This window comes from Leiobunum rupestre, chromosome 5, assembly GCF_980474605.1.
Source record: "Leiobunum rupestre chromosome 5, qqLeiRupe1.1.hap1, whole genome shotgun sequence".
NCBI classification, from domain to species: Eukaryota; Metazoa; Arthropoda; class Arachnida; order Opiliones; family Sclerosomatidae; genus Leiobunum; species Leiobunum rupestre.
The window spans coordinates 50,221,720-50,239,556 of record NC_143388.1 but is presented as its reverse complement, the minus strand read 5'-3'; the positions used below and the strand labels follow the sequence as shown (position 1 = coordinate 50,239,556).

Genomic DNA, 17,837 nt, shown 5'->3' with positions numbered 1-17,837 from the left:
CTTTTGAGTAAAAAATATGATCTTAAATATTTATAAATATAAGGGTCAAGTATCGAATCCGAGAGTTCTCGATCAATCTGATCCTCGAAAGCTTTTTCGACGTATTGGTATGATTGAGAAACCTTCTAATGACGAACTTCTGGCAAAGCATTTCACGAGATTCTAGGAAATAAAATGTAAAATTTCGATGATTTTTTGTAATTTTTATTCATTTTATAACTCATCTAATATTTTAATATCCGTTAGCAATACGGCCCCTCTTGAAACCTTCATACACACCATTTAGCTCGGGGAATTGCGATCTGATTCTTAATACCACGCAAGATGGGATCACCACCCGAATTCCAACTCCCAAACGACCGTAGTCCATCAGCGTATAGTTCCTGTACGCGTGGTATCTGTAAAAAATAGTACTATAAGAAAAATAAAATAAAATTAATTTATTTTTTACTGTACCTAAAATGGTTTGTGGTTGCATTTAACCCTCTCCTGATCGCCGTTTCGTTTCTAAACCTCATACTAATTTGCAATATAGGTTCGTAAAGGCAAACTAGTCGAAACATGGCTCTATTTGTAGTGCATAATCTTTGCCTACAACACACATTTTCCACTACGAGAGGCATTTCTCTACAATGGCCGCAAACGCATTTTTTAAGCTGAGATATCGAAGGGAAGTTTTGGTTTGGCATTTTATCTTCCTCTTCACTTAAAACAAAAGGAAGGCTTTGCATTCATTCAGTATCTGCTGCAAAGGTTTTAGAAAATTCATTTTAGTCATTTTGTCTGGTATTCGCGTAATTAACATATTCACTCATAGTTATAGCGGGTTTCTGAATTTTCCTCCCCTTTCAATACACGCCAAATTTAAGTCACACTCAAACTATTTTAACCCAAGTAAAAAATGACGCCCCCCTACGCCGTCCTCTAGCTACGCTAGTGTAGTCGCCACGATTAACCGAAAATTTATTTTCCCGATGTTCGAACATCATCCCGTCCTATCTTGAAATTTGACGTCAATTTCGTCATGGTCGTGTGCAGGAGGTTACACAAGGTGAGGGGCTAACCACTTCCTAAAAATCTGTACACCGATAACGGGAGTACAAAAATGAGTACAGCCTTTGGTTTTACTAAATCTGTAATCATTTACGTAATCATTTTAGTACAGTCAAAGCTACAGGCTTGTACACCGATTACGGGGAGTGATCAGCCCCTCCACGCAAGGTCTGCGTTCATTAACACTCAGCGCCAGGGCGTATCCAGGATTTTATTTAAGGAGGGTTTATCAACATTTCGGCGGTTTGAACACCCAACCGCCCCTTAAATACGCCCTTGCTCAGCGCTGACACCGTTGCGTAACTGCTACCACCGTTTTGTTATAGAGTTTCCATTGGAAAACTTTGAGAGCGCCCCGAAATAGCTGGCAAATTAGTAGCCGGACAGTTCTACATTTTGTATCCCAGAGCGATCGCCATTACAAGACGTCAGTTTCGTCACGAGGTGCTCGTGAGTCGCAATTTGAGAATTTAGGACAAAATCTTATCGGTGCGCCCGAAGTTAGCCAGTGGAAATTGCCTGAAGTGACGTCGACGTATTTGCGCCGTTAGTTTTAATATAAGTGGGTATTTGACTTAGGTATTCTGGATACTTACGGTCCGATATAGATAACGCCTCGGGGAGTTTTGGAGCCACTTCAATAAAAAACCCTTCCAAAGCCTCGCAGCTCACGTTTTTTGCAGCCAGCTTAATGTAAAAAAAAATTAAATTAAATAAGGTGGGAGTCTGTACTAATAAATACGCTTTTTTCATATTTGAAAAAAGTTCTATTATTTATAAAATTCGTTCTCGTCAACTAGTATATTTATTACAAAATTCGTTTAAAGGGATACTGAAATGGTAAAACCACCTACTTTCAGTCAATTCCGCTTCCAAAATTAAGTATAATTCCGATTTTCTTTCGTTGGAATTATTTATTTGGAATTTAAAAAAAAACTACCGTGAAATCGTCCGGAATAATTCGGGCCTAACGCGTCTCGGAAAATCGCAGCATTTTGAGTTTCCCGCAGGAAAGCCTAACTACCAATCAGATGGCGACTTAGAATTTCTCTCAAGAAATCCAGTGGTGTAGTCAGGCCAGGGCGTCGCTCCAGTGCTTTTTTCAAAGGCAGGGCGCTGCCCCGCCTTGGTTTTTCCATTTTGCCAGGGCACACACTGCCTCTTTTTTTCAACTTGCCAGGGCGCGCCTTGCTTCTATTTCGTAAATCATTTTTCTCTAATAAAGGGTGTGTGAATTTATTATAAATTTTGCACGCAGGAAAATACCATGACAATTTCAAATAGTTACCTAGGTACGGCCAGCTTCGATTACGCTAAAAATCGAAGTTGGACATACATTTATAGCGGCCGGTACGGTCAGCTTCGATTACGCGCGAAATCGAAGTTGGCCGTACACAGGTAGAGCCCCGGTTCTTTTTTCTTTTAGGACTACACCACTGAAGAAATCTGATTGGAAGTTAGACTTTTCTGCGGGAAACTCAAAATACAGCGATATTCCGAGACGCGTTAGGCCGAATTTTTCCGGACTATTTCACCAAAGTTTTTATTTTATTAAAAATTGAAATTAAATAATTCCAACGAAAGAAAATCGTAATTATACTTAATTTTGGAAGCGGAATCGACTGAAAGTAGGTTATTTTACTATTTCATTATCCCTTTAAGTTACCTTTATTTCATCTAAATGTTGCTGAACTAGCTCCCCGGGGTCTAGGTAAGTGCCAGCTCCAATTTGAATGGTAGCGCCAGCCATGGCCCTATTCTTGGGCTTTGATTTCGGATTAGCCAGTTTCTTTTTTTTCTTTGGTGGTTCAGGTTTTTCTGAACTACTGCTTAGGTCATCATTAATATTTGCACTCCCAACAAAATCTTCGTCATCTTCATCCGATAGTACATCCTGTTTTGGTTATTTAAAATTTAACAATAGCGTGAGTATCAACTATTGCCCTAAGTCTATAATATTTAACTGAGAGCTATTCCCGGATAAATTAAAAACGGCGAGCTTTCGGAGCGTGGTACCTTGTCAAGCCAACAATGATTTTTGTAATTGTTGGTTTGACGAGGGACCACGCTCCGAAAGTTCGCCGTTTTTATTTTATTTCATTGTAAATAAATATTAAAAATTTGTGTAATGAATTATTCCGACTCTATATTATTTATTTTATTATAAAGTGTCATATACTTATGTAACAATATTATAAACTTATGGCTGTGCTTATTAATTAATCTTATGTTGGCCAAACCCGGGTGGTATCGCTCCCGGAATTAACATTATATTGATTATGTGGCCTATTTCTGAAGAAAATTGACGTACCAGATAAACATTGAAGCCACTATCCTACTAGTCACTAAATAAGTAAAGTACGTGTGACGTAACACTAACATCCCCATTAATCTTACATTTTAAACAAATTGTTCGACCTCTGATAATTTATAAAATTATAACTTACTGGTCCTTCTCCTTCGCGATCAGACGTTATTTATTTTCTAGGATCTTTACTAGTAGGTGGAACGCGTTCTGTATTATTAGATGTAACACCGTCTGTACTCGTAGATGCAACGCCTTCTATACTCGTATATGCAATGCATATGGCTTCGTTATTAGTAGAAGCAACGGCGTGTTTAGTTTTTTCCTTTTTGATGCTTTTTCAGTTAAAGCCACCTAGAATCAATTAATTTTATTAAAATCTTTAAAACGGCTAATGGGCACTATAATGATGGCAGGACTTTGCTTAATCATAGGCGTGCGCAGGCATTTGAAGTACGTCGGGCCATCTTATTTTTGCGCCGTTTTAAACTGTTGCGCCCTCTATTTGTAGGAGCTACCCTTTTTGCGAAACTTAAATATGATGTCTTTTAAAGGGGCTAGGAACCTACGTTGCATATTTGAATTTATCGGTCCGATAATTATGCGAATCATTCCCTCTATGTAGCTTCGGCGCTTACTTCGTATTCCAACTATACCCAAATTTCACAAACTTCTGCAATACAGGTTGCCAGCCCCTTTAAGTACCACTGCGCTCCTTTCTTTCTCAAATGTTGCTATAAATTATGTATTTTTGACCAATAAAACTGTACTTTTTATTTTAAACTAAGTTTTAAAGTCGAAGAACCGTCGAGGAATATCCGTTGGACCGACGATATTTTAGGCGGACATTTCGACCCTCAAATGTCCGCAACGCCGACTATAATGGCCAGGACCGCGGGCCAACGTTAGGTCGACAGCGTCGGTAAACCGTCGCCGTGCTACATGGGAACTGTCATACTTATAGTTTTATGTTAAGTATGCTGACACCAACATTTTGGTCTATATTTTGTTTTTGTACACTGAAAATTATATTGTTTTCGCAATTTTACTACAATAACTATACTCATTCAATGAAATGAATAAATGGGTTTTCTAGTAAACTTGGGAAACTGTCTAGTTACGATATTTTTAAAACAAGATACTATATTCTAATAGAGTAATATCGGCTCCTTGTCTTTAACTGCATTACGGTCTACGGGGTAGTAAAGCTAACACGAACTACCGATGGACTGCAATGAAATAACATATTAAAACGCGGAAAAAGTAGAAAAGTTCATCACGAAAGGGTGAAAAAAGCTAAACCCTAAAATAAATTAATAATAAATTAATTTATTTTAGGGTTTAGCTTTTTTCCCCCTTTCGTGATGAACTTTTCTACTTTTTCCGCGTTTTAATATGTGACGGGGTAGTAACATAGCCGAGATACAGTTTTAAGTTCAAGGTCGAATATATAACAATTCATTTATTTATTGAAATAAACTACCCAAAAAGCCTGGTTGAACGTCGTTCGGTCATTTGTTTTAGCGGAGGCCGACAACAGCATGATTCTGCTTTACTAGTTTCATTCGTTATCGGTTAAGTATGGCTCCAGTTCATTTACTTAGTAAATTTTTTGTTTTTCGTATTATGTCAGTGATATCATGTAAAGAATTCTTTCCGATTTTGTCTCGGCAAATAGAGGACGAGGGACTCGGAGAGGAACTGGAAACGGGACAGATCTTGAGAGAAAAGATCATCAAATTTAGAAATTTAATATCATTCAAAATTTAGTTTAGTCATAATTAGTCGCGATTACCTTTATCGTTTCTACCACCTTCAGTGATTACCGTTGCGGCTCGCGTACAAGAGTTCCGGCACCTACACGGTTTTAAAGTAATTAACCGATTGGCTGATTTTAGTGGAAGGTCCACTACTTCTTCCCTAAAAACACTTAAATCTTCTGTTCGTAAGGAAATATACCAACATGTGCAGCGATTTCTGCCGAGATACTTTCTGTGTCCAGTAAGGCAATAACTAGCAAAACTCTAAATGATCGTTTGAAATGGGAGCCTGTAGCAGATACGATATTTCGCCTAATATTTGGGAACAATGCCCAGGTTTTCCCATTTTGTTTGAGCATTTCTGAACCCCGATTCCAGTTACCTTGTCCCTTTTTTTGGAAACTTTGGAAAATATCATAGGTTACCTATATCTAAATATTCCGGGGTTAAAAATATCTTAGTAATACAATATATGGGTAGGTCAAAGGTTATTATGCTTGTAAAAAATTCATTCGCTTTCATGCGTAAACCACGCACGTTTTGGTAGAAAATTTTAATTACATTATCCATCATTGGCAGGTAAGACTTCAGTGTTCGCGTCGCTAATTTCCTTAGGTGTAGTAGATACGTTTCGAGTGTCGTTGATAGAGGTGTAGCTTGGTTATCTTTGACTTGATCACCGAATTTGTTAATAAAACAATCCCTAGGGAAGTTATCCGGACTTTTTTTTAGATACTCGTTGGTTAAAGTGTTCGGAAGTCGTGAAACGAACAAAGCATTTTTAGGTTACTCTATGAAGACTTTCGGAACAGCTTTGATGACGTCAAAATATTTTGTGCCTACAACTAAATTTTTTTATTGACTTATTTGGATAATTCGTTGCAGTTGTCTTTTCAGAGTGCTAAAAAACCTTCTATCGGAAGATTTTTCGTTGTTTTTGTTTTTTGACGGTTCTTTAAAGACTTGCGAATACGAATTGTTTCGGTTCTTATATTTTACTAGGGAAAAGCCCTCCACGTTATTAAATGCGCGTTCTTCGACATGTGCATTCTCGTCTAGAACTCCTGGCCCACAACGGGAATTTGCCAAGTCAACTTTTAGATCTAGGTTTTGGCGTGTTAAATCTTGAATTTGTATTTTGAGATCGTTGTTTTGATTTTTACAATCAGTTATTTCGGATTGCAGCGTTTTTAATGTACCAGTGATCGATACGAGTGTGGAATGAATTTTGGTTTAGGCCAAAAAACGAGTTTAATAACTTGGGCAAATTTGGTATACTTGAATCACCTGAGGTGGGAGATTTGCAAGCGGTCTCATTTATACAATCGTCGTCGTCATCTGATTCAGATTCGTCATTGAGAGCCAAGGCCTTAATATCTTGTCACACCAGTCTTATATCTTTAGATATAGAGGGTGCTTTTGGCAATATGTGGATTTCAGGAATTTTACACGGTTTGAGGCACTTTAAGTTTCCAAAAAAACACATACGAGACGTATGTTAACTATCTGAAGGATATAGTGTGTGAAGCCTGGAAATTGTCGGCTTATGTCTAAACCATGTACGAGAGTTACACTATAAAATAATCTTTATTAATAATAATATATAAATAGTTACCAAATATTTCAAGGCATGGCACTAAACTTTCTCTGGTATCAACTCCCAATCCAGAGGTGCGCGAAGCTCTCGGCCTAAGTTCAAAGCGGCGGGCGAATACCCTGTCTCTTTGCTCTCGCCTGAACGCAAAGCAAAGCCTAATTCTGGGAGACGGGCGTCCCAGTCCTTATGTCGTTCGACATAAGAAATTATCATTGGCTTTATAGTTCTATTCATCCGCTCAGTCAGATTTGCCTGAGCGTGATAAGGGGCCGTAGTCTTAGGGCGAATGCCGAAATCTGAACAGGCCCTTTTGAACTTTTTACTAGAAAATACGGATGCATTATCAGTTATAACCTGTCGTGGGAATCCATATCGACAGAAAACTTCATACGTTTTCTCCCATATTTTTTCAGTAGTCATTTTCCTAAGCGGGTAGAGTTCTGCCCACTTTGTAAAATGATCTACTATGACGAGTAGGTACTGATTTCCCTTGGCGCTTCGAGTGTAGGGACCCTTTAAATCAGCGGTTACCAATTCAAAAGGCCTTTCACTGGGGACGCTAGAGAGTAACCCGGGGGTTAACTTCTGGGATGGCTTACTTTTCTGGCACACCCCGCAACCCCTCACATACTTGATAACGTCCCGCTTCATCCCCGACCACGTGACTCTGATTTTCAAACGTTTAAACGTCTTGTAAACCCCCTGGTGGCCGGCAAGCGCATCGTCATGAAAATACTTAATGAATGGTACTCTAAGTCTCTTAGGTACCATCACTTTCCAAGCATTTTCAAGCCCGTCTTCATCCTCCTCATCCCAAGGAGCGAAGTACCTAAATAATAGGCCATCTTTGTCCATTATATACTGATCTAGTACTGTCCCGGCTTCCAATGCCGTATTCGGACTCCCAGAGCTTCTAACCCGCTCTAACTCAGCGATAATCCTCGCTAACCCTAGATCAGTAACTTGCGAACTTATTATGGCTTTCCTGTCGAAAGGTAGCCCCCACTCCTTGGAAGAGTTTTCCTCTGAAACCGCCAACGTCACCACCGCTTCTCCCTGACCATTCTCGGAATCGAGAGGGGCCCTGGATAAAGCATCCGCTACAACGTTCAATTTCCCTGGGCGGTATCGCACCTCGAAATTATACGGCTGTAGCTCCAAGGCCCAGCGGGCAGACTCCTTAAGGTGTCGTTACCACTTCAACGCTTGGTGATCGGTTTCGATCACAAAGTCCGTACCCCCGACGTACATTCGGAATTTCTTGAGGGCGTATACCACAGCAAGACATTCGAATTCCATCGTCGAGTAGTTGCGCTCCGCCGATACGAGTCCCCGGCTTACAAAGGCTATAGGGGCTATCCCTTTCCCGCCTTTCTGCTCTAACACAGCGCCTAAGCCCTTTAAACTCGCATCGCATTTAATGAGAAAGCTTCCATTTAAATCCGGGAGTGCCAACTCCGCCGAGTTTTTAACCTGCCTACTTAGTTCCCGCATAGCATTGGTATGGGTATCCTCCCAATGCCATTTTGCATCGTTTTTGAGCAAGTCATACAACGGCCTGGCAGTTCCCGCCATATTCGGGATGAACTGCCGATAATACCCGATCATTCCGAGGAATCGCTGCAACTCCGTTACATTCTTGGGCTGAGGGAATTCCTCTATAGCCCTAAATTTATCCGGATTTGACTTGCAGTACCCCGGTCCGACCTTATAGCCCAGAAGCGACACCTCGTCAGCGCAAAGTTGCACCTTGTCCGGGTTAACTGTTAATCCCGCTTCGGCTATACGCTCTAGGACCTTTCGAATGTGGATCAAATGATCGTCAAACGATTCGGAATATACGACAAAATCGTCGTAAAATCCCAAAGCAAATTTCCATTTGTAAGGAGCTAAAACGGTATCCACCAGACGCATGAACGTGCTCGGTGCATTTTTCATTCCAAAAGGCATCTTTTTCATTCCAAAAGGCATCTTTTTGAATTGAAAAAGCTCCTGATTACAGACGAAGGCCTGTCACACTTCCTAACGTTGACTTGATAAAAGCCCTTCGAGAGGTGAAACGTGGTGAAATACTTCGCACTTCCCAAATACGCCAAAATATTTGGGATCGAACAGTCAGACTCCGTTACCCCATTTATTCCCTTAAAGTTAATGCAAAGCCGTTTGGTACCATCCGGCTTGCTCGCTAGTACAATAGGCGCAGCCCAAGGCGAGACACTGGGTTCTATCAAATCTAGATCCAACAACTCATCAAACGCCTTGTCAATCTCCTCTCGCTTTCTTTTACTAGCTGGATGGGGGTGAACGAAAATCGGCTTGGAATCGGCCGTCTCTATCGCGTGTTCAATGATAGACGTTTCGCCGGGCTGTTTCGTAAACACTTCTCGGAACTCCAAGATGGTTTTTAACAAAAGTTCCCCCTCCCCAGCCGTGCACGTAGACTTTGAAACTAACGTCTCCAACGCTGCGGGGGCTCCCACGGCGCCGAAACTCGCATTGTCTACCTGACAATAATTTACCCTTTCGCCTTCCTCTTCGAAATCGAAGGGAACGACGCGCTGAGGTAGGGGGCCGATTGACCACCCTCCCTCGCACATTCTTAGGTCTATTTTTTCCGCCCCAATAAAATCTCTACCCAAGATAACAGGGGGGGTCAGACCTCGAACTACAAGAAAGCGCGGGCGGCGAATGCCGCCGGCCCACTTTAATGAAAGCCTGATACTGCCCGCGACACGACACGTGCCACGGCCAAATCTAACTGTAGTGCTATTTTCGCTCATTTTCCTCCCTTTTTGCTCAAAAATGGGGATAAAATTATCACCCAAGAGAGAGAGACGGAGGAACCAGAGTCTAACAAGCCTAGAAACGAACGTTCCAAAGCTCGGAACCGTAACAATGGGGGATTTTTCCCGCCAAATGTTCCGTCAGCACACCGGTTGACCAAGGGAGTGCAATTCTGAGTATTCGGAAGCTCTCCCTCGTTACCGGCTTTCCAAACGTCAGAATTTTGCCGAGGCTCACTCCCTTTCCTGGATGTACATCCATTTAATTGGAAGGCCTCCCTCGCCAGTTTCCCTGCTCGGCACATTGGCGTTTGATATGTCCGGGTTTCCGACAACCATAACAAACTAAATTCTGGCGCACCGGCCTAAAACTTTCTACAGGTTTCTGCTGGAAAATTTGCTGCATTGGTTGAGGGGCGATTGCCGCGCTCGACCAATTAGCAGACTGCCTCTGAATCCTATAATGCCAATAATGATCCAGAGCTGCTAGGCCTACTCCCATAACACCCAGAGATACCTGGCTAGAATTAGCCGGCACTCCGGTGGCTGCTAAACTCACCACGCCACCAGTAACAGGGGGCGCTCTGCCAACCTGTCCTAAAGTTCCCCCGTAAGCCAGAGTTGGCTCTAGGGATTCTAAAGCGGTGGGCGGGGGGCGATAAACTGCTTGCGCGAGAAGGTCAGATTGAATAATCTTGGCCTCCTGCGACAACTCTTTCAGGGTGGCGAATGCCTTTCCCCTTAAGTGATGACGGTATGTCGGGTGACATTGCCGTAACACTCGAGCTACCTTATCAGCCTCGGTGGCGTTTCCCCCAATACGCCAGTAGTATTCAGCTATACAGTGAATATACTGCGTCAGGGGTTCATCCACACCTTGAGTTCGGGTATCCAACTCAATTTGGAAACGCCTGCCGTAATCGGTGGCTAAATATTCGTGGCGAAATGCCTGACGAAAACCGTTCAAGGAGGGAAACACTCCTTGGAACGACCACCAAAGTGCAGCGGGTCCCCGCATGCACGACGGTAGTACCTGCAAGAGGATATCCCCGTCGCTGTACCCCGTAACCGCCTGATACCGGTCGAGAGCCTCCAGGAACTCCAACGGAGACTTCTCGTCGGCCGGACCGATGTAGATCGGCGCTTCTACATTTAACTTAACCCTCGGGATTTGGGCAGCGCGTGCTCCCGCATCCCGGCTGGTCGCATAACCGTCCAAGGCCTCGCGCAAAGCACGAGCCATGACTTGCGCCATATCCTCCTGGGCTGGGTTTCCAGCACTAGTACCCCCTTCATTTCCCAAAACGATTCCGGACCTGGTTTTAATGTTTAAGACCTTAACCGCGACTCTAAAATCCCTACAGCCGCCTAACCCAAAACCCCACCGGAAAACCCACTGGGAAACAAAGGTATCCTCAATACACTAATATAAAAAATACACTAACACTAAAAATTTAACTAACCCATACCCAAAAATTACACTTAAAAATTAAAATAACCTAAACTCTCGTACTTTCAACAACTCAGGCCCCACGTTGGGCGCCAGTTGTGAAGCCTGCAAATTGTCGGCTTATGTCTAAACCATGTACGAGAGTTACACTCTAAAATAATCTTTATTAATAATAATAATATATAAATAGTTACCAAATATTACAAGGCATTTCACTAAACTTTCTCTGGAAGAGAGAATAGAAAAGATATGACTGGTTAGGTCGGAGTCCGTAACCAAGAGGGTTAGTCCATTGTCCCGACGTCCCTTATATAGCGGGCCCCTCGGATGACGCTACCAGTCTCCAACCTAATTGGCTGGAGAAGAAAGCCCGCCAAGAAATCTTTGCGGACTCACTGTGGTGCAATAGTAAGCGTCACCGGTAACTCTACCCCGCTCTAAACCCTTCGGGTCAGAGGTCGCCACTTTCGGAGAATTCCAAAGGTGGACGATGCGAGCGAGGATGAGTCATCCCTACCTTCCCCAGCAGCGATGGCCCAAAACAACGAGATAACTTTCTGAAGTAAAGGGAAAGACTGTTAGGGACAAAGCCTACATTTGCGGATGCAAATGCGGGCTTTACAAGTGGCAGTGGTAAGGGCAGGAAATATCTGTACAACTTAGGGCATATTGCAGCACCCAAATGTATATGCGATGCTCTGGAAGCAGATTCAGAGCACTATGTTCGTTAGAGTCCTAAAACGAACCACTTGATAAGAAAACCACTCCATGTGGATGGTCTTTGAAATCTGGGTAACATCACGATAAACGAGTTGGAAGTGTAATGCGTTACGTCGTTGTAAACTTTGACGCACTCACGAGTGAGTCGGGAGTAGGTGTACGTATATGAGTGTATGCTACATAATGTATGTTTTAGGAAGTGATTCCTAACATCGTATACAGGTCGGCGTCTCAGCCGGGACAAATGTGATAAACCCCTGTAATGCATAGGCGTTGTACGGGGTATTTAAATACTATATTCTGATGTAGCCCCTTTTTTTCGGGGTGAAATTCCACTTTCGTTTAGCGTTGCCAATCGTGTTATTTTTATCATACAGGTCGATAAACTTTTCGATTTTCTCCGAACTATAATTTCAATCGCTTACTACAGTATATAGTACGCTTTTTTCGATAATTTAAATATATTTCCGATATTTGGGCGATAAATAAAGAAGTTTTAGAACGTACCTTTTTGTTAACTTAAGAATGTAAATAGGGGGTTATAATATGCGAATATAAATTGAAAATTTGCGATAAAAACAATGCGAGTCAACTATGGAAAAGTTCTACAACACTATAGCGAGTAATCACAGTTGCCCGTACTTATGTACTATAATATTATTTCATTTTTCTGGCCTGGCAACGCTGAGTTACTTTCGTTACTCAGGACGCTCATCGTCACCAAATTGTTAATAATAATAATAATAATAATAATAATAATAGGCATAAATATTTAATTTTATAACCATGGTGGAAGTTCTATACTAAATTTACAAAATTATTGCACGACGGATACTTCATGGTTCAATATTTTATTAAAATTAAAGGTTTACGCTAGCTTTCGGGTCGAAACCCCTCTTCAGGCGTTCTGTTTACAATGATTCTAAAATCTAAATTCAATTTACATTTCTCTTATCAGTGTATATTTTTTAATTTTAAATTTTAATTTTTAAAAACATTTAGTTTTTTAAATTTAGTATTTTTTAAAAAATTTTTAAAATTTTTTTTATTTTAAAACACCCCAATTGTTTATACTAATTTTTCCTTTATCTAAATTTAATTGTCCTAGGTTTTTTATAGCTATTGCTTCTTTAAATTGTCTTTTATAATATTGTGGTTCTTTAGTTATAATTTCCACTTCGTCAAACTTTATGTCGTGTCCTTTTGTTTTCCAAACGTGGTTCGCAATTCCGTTGTGTTGTTCTAATAATTTTATACATTTTTTATGGTCTTTTATTCTTACTGCTAATTTTCGTTTCGTTTCGCCTATGTATGACATATTACAATCACATGATATTTTGTAGACAGCACCGGTTTCATTGTTTTTATCAATTTTAGGTCTATTTTTAATTAAGGTGGAAGCTAGAGTTTCCGACCTTTTGCTTTTTAAGTTAATGTTAATATTTTTTAATTGTCTATTTGTTTTTTCAGTTATGCCTTTTTTATATGGTAGACTTAAATTATTCACAATTTTTTCATTTTTACGTTCTAAAAATTCACATTTTACTATATGCGAATTAAAAATGTCATCAATCAAATTTTTAGGATAATTACATTTTTGTAATTGGTTAGAAAATATTTCTTTATCTTTTAATGGTTCGTCTGAAATGGTTTCTATCTTATGTTTTAAACTTTTTAGGATGCCTAGTTTTATATTATTTGGGTGTGCTGAGTAATAATTTAAATAATTTTCGGCGTGAGTCGGTTTTTGGAAAATAGACAAGAGAAATCTATCATTTTTTCTTTTGATTTTTATGTCTAAAAAAGGAATTTCTTGATTAACTTCAATTTCGTTCGTGAATTGTATATTTTTATCAATGGAATTTGCGATGTCTGTTAATGTTACAATTTTTTAAGGTGAGAATATCATCCATAAACCTATACCAGAAATATAGTTCATTTTTAAGACTCGGGTGATCTATAATTTTGGTTTCTATTTTTTCCATATATAAATTTGCGATGAAACCAGATAGGGGGTTACCCATTGCCAGACCTTCATTTCTGTTTATAAAATTGGTTATTGAACTGAAAGAATGTATTTTTAAGCATATCTCACTCAGCTTTATGATTGTATCGATTTTTAGATTTGTTCTATTATTTAAAGATTTGTCTAATTCTAATTCTAATTTTAAAATTTTTAACGCGTTATCAACAGGTACTTTTGTGTATAAACTAATTACATCTAAGCTACATAAATCCATATTTTCATTTACATTACATTATTTCAGTTTTGTCACTAAATCGTAGGAATTTTTTAAATTATGGCCATTATATCCAATCAGAGGTTTTATAGTATTTACTAACATTTTTGCAGTCGCGTAAGTTACTAAATTTCTAGATGATACTATCAGTCTCATTGGTCGATTTTCTTTGTGTAATTTAATTAAAGCATATACATATGGGGTTTTCACGCAATCAGTGTAAAATCTATAACTTTTGTCTTTTGTGATTTCTCCATTATCCACCGCTCTATTTACAATATATTTTATTTTTCTGTCCACTGTGTCAGTTAAGTCACCTTTTATTTTATCATATTCTGGTGAATTTAGCATGTTTTATTTATATAATCAATTTTGTCCATGATCACAGTTTTACCTCCTTTATCGGCTTTTAAGATTTTAATGTTCTTATCTTTCTTTAATTTTTCTAAGGCGTACCTTTCCGGTTTAGTCAAATTTTTTGATCTAGGGATTTTGCTATAATATTAACATTAACTTAAAAAGCAAAAGGTCGGAAACTCTAGCTTCCACCTTAATTAAAAATAGACCTAAAATTGATAAAAACAATGAAACCGGTGTTGTCTACAAAATATCATGTGATTGTAATATGTCATACATAGGCGAAACGAAACGAAAATTAGCAGTAAGAATAAAAGACCATAAAAAATGTATAAAATTAGGAGAACAACACAACGGAATTGCGAACCACGTTTGGAAAACAAAAGGACACGACATAAAGTTTGACGAAGTGGAAATTATAACTAAAGAACCACAATATTATAAAAGACAATTTAAAGAAGCAATAGCTATAAAAAACCTAGGACAATAAAATTTAGATAAAGGAAAAATTAGTATAAACAATTGGGGTGTTTTAAAATAAAAAAAAATTTAAAATTTTTTTAAAACATACTAAATTTAAAAAACTAAATGTTTTTAAAAATTAAAATTTAAAATTAAAAAATATACACTGATAAGAGAAATGTAAATTGAATTTAGATTTTAGAATCATTGTAAACAGAACGCCTGAAGAGGGGTTTCGACCCGAAAGCTAGCGTAAACCTTTAATTTTAATAAAATATTGAACCATGAAGTATCCGTCGTGCAATAATTTTGTAAATTTAGTATAATAATAATAGGCGTCTTGCTCTCGTCGAGTGTAGACGTACGTTTTTTTCGCTCCGCGTTTCTATACAGTTTTCATCGGATAAGGCTTAGCGAGTGTAGTTTTTCGCCTTTCAGAGTTTTCGAAGCTGTTTTAAGTTTGATGGCGTTTCAAGCTGACCAGGAGATTCGTCAATCGAAAGATCCGCCTGATAAACCAGGCAACCAGCGACCGCGTCCTCCAGATATGACAAGGGAACACGCGGTCATTTTCGACTCACAACCAGAAATATCTTCCATCCAATACATCGTTGCTATAAACACCGTCATCGGTAAGTCCAATACCATACATTGCGGACGTGTATCCAGAGGCCGAGTTTTAGCTTACGTAAGGACGCCGGAAATGGCCGAGGAGTTAACCATGGAAGGCATCAAGATCAACAATGTCATAGTTAACGTGGAAAGGCTTACGAGAAGTGCCGAAAAAATAATTTTGTCGATGTCATGCCTGAAGTACCAGCCGATTATCTAAAAACATTATTAAGCAGATTTGGAAAGGTGACATCCGAAATCACAAAAATTTACATAAATCCCGACCCAGAGTATGCAGAAATAGTAGGAGGTCCTTATTACAATTATAAAAGACAAGTTTTTATTCTCCTCGAAAAAGATCTACCAGAAAGAATAACCTTCAAACACGGCTACCAAAATTACACCATTTTTCTAGAAAAGGCCACTGCGAAATATTGCAATTTTGGCGATCGTAAAGGGCATAACATTAAAAATTGTTATAAGAAAAAAAATGAAGATAGGCTTAATCTAGAAAAATCTAGTCAAGATGAAGAATGTGTAGATAACGAAATTATATCGAAGGTCAACATAGCTGATAATGAACAACACACCCTTAAAACAGTTGGGTTAAATATTTTGGGTTGTTTTAGTTTTAACCCAAAAATGGCTAAAATTGACTAGTTTTGGGTTATGGTTTTTCTTACATTTTGTTCTGGGTCAAAAAACTGGGTCGAAATGTCTAACCCAAAATTTTGGTTATTTTTTAAACCCATTCTGGGTTGTTATTAACCAATTTTGGGTCACATGTTCTTACAACCCAAAATTGAGTTAAAAATTCGCGGGAAAATTAATTATGACGTCACTATCGTAACGATGCGTCAGTAAGTCGCGCGACGCCATATTTTTCGCGCGAAAGCAGCGTTTCTTCGAGTGAGTGAATGTTGATTTCATTCTTTTTACCTTTTCAATTATACGGTGAAGGTAATTAGTTTAATGACTTTATTGTGCAGCATCTTCATAATAAATATTTAGGGTAAAAGTCATCCATGAACAGGTCCATTCAAGGTTATTTCCCCAATAAGCCTAAACATGCATGCTTCAAAGTGTTAGGCTTAAGTGTTGCCAGAATAACAAAAAGTAGTAATAATAATAAATAGACCCATGCACAATTGCAAAAGCAGATTGCGTTCTATAATATATGTTTAAGTAAACTATTACATATACCAAATGCGCCTAGATCGTGGAATTAGATGTATGGTCTTCTTAAAATTATTGAATATGATAATCTACCATAACCAAATTAACTTAAAAATCCTAGATGAAATATATTATCCAACCATTGGGAAAAAATTGAATTTTTGTAAGCTCAATAGCGAACGGGGCTGAATATCTATGGATTTGAAGAAAGTTGGAAGTACGCTGTAAAGTACACTATATCGAACAAAAAACTCTACTTGGTAAATACAAAAATATTTCATACAATATTTCTTTGTTTTTGACCTCTTTGCGATAAACTGCCCAAGTGGTCAAACACAAAGAGATTTATATCCAATCTAATTACTCATAGAAGTGAAGAGAAGCACATTGTGAAAAAACTTAATTAAAAGAGACTTAAACAGTTTTAAATTCACAATATATTTATTTATAACATATAACGTTTCGGAGGCACTCTTCCACCTTCTTCAGGGATTTTTACAAGTCTGACGATATAATGGTAAAACTTCTAACTATTAAGCGCACAAATGTTTTTCGTCCCAAAGTTTTACCATTATATCGTCAGACTTGTAAAAATCCCTGCAGAGTTAGTAATATATTTATAAATTAAAATATTGTGAATTTAAAACCGTTGAAGTCTTTTTAATTTATTTACTCATACATATCAAAATTTTTATCTATTAAACCTGATACTTTGTATATATAAATTAATTTTCAAATTTAATAGGTCTCTTATAATATGAAGTTTAGTAAAAAAATTCACTTTCGCTTAACCGAATTTACAGCCATTGGGTTAATTAAAATATATTACTAACTCCAAGTCATTTTACCAGTTGTACCTTTTAAGTGGGAACATTCAAAGATGTAATTTCTACTACATAGCTTAATAGAAAATTTATCTGATTGTAATATTTCAGTTGGTTAATGGCCTCTTTGCGATGAAACTGCCCGAATCATGAAACACAGTTTATGGGTAATTCCCACGCTAACACTTTTATAATTTTTTAAAAATCAAATCAGTACCATAGTATGGTACTGAATTGATTTTAAAAATTTTTATAAAAGTTTTAGTGTCAGAAATATCCATAAAAGTGCTAGTCTGTGAAAGTTTCATAAATGTATCGTAAATCCTGTTGATTTAACAAGGGATGAAGATCAAAAACCTCCTTTTTAAGAGCAAGATTTGACTAATAATTTGATAAATAGCCACAATGAGTCTGAAATAGGTCAGAAATAGAGGTATGATATAGAAATTATTTTTCAAAAACATTTATAAAAGTGTTATTGTTTGAAATATCCATAAA

General features: G+C 38.3%; 1 protein-coding gene across 1 annotated transcript; it reads right to left on the bottom strand.

Annotated features, from left to right (window-relative positions):
- Window positions 1-232: 232 nt before the first annotated feature.
- LOC149945219 (P2X purinoceptor 7-like) lies at window positions 233-689 on the bottom strand. The gene is made up of 2 exons (XM_090176436.1): window positions 457-689; window positions 233-398 (listed from the first exon to the last, which is right to left on the bottom strand). The coding sequence occupies exons 1-2, from the start codon at window positions 687-689 to the stop codon at window positions 233-235; spliced, it is 399 nt and encodes a 132-aa protein (XP_090032562.1).
- Between the last annotated feature and the right edge of the window lie 17,148 nt (window positions 690-17,837).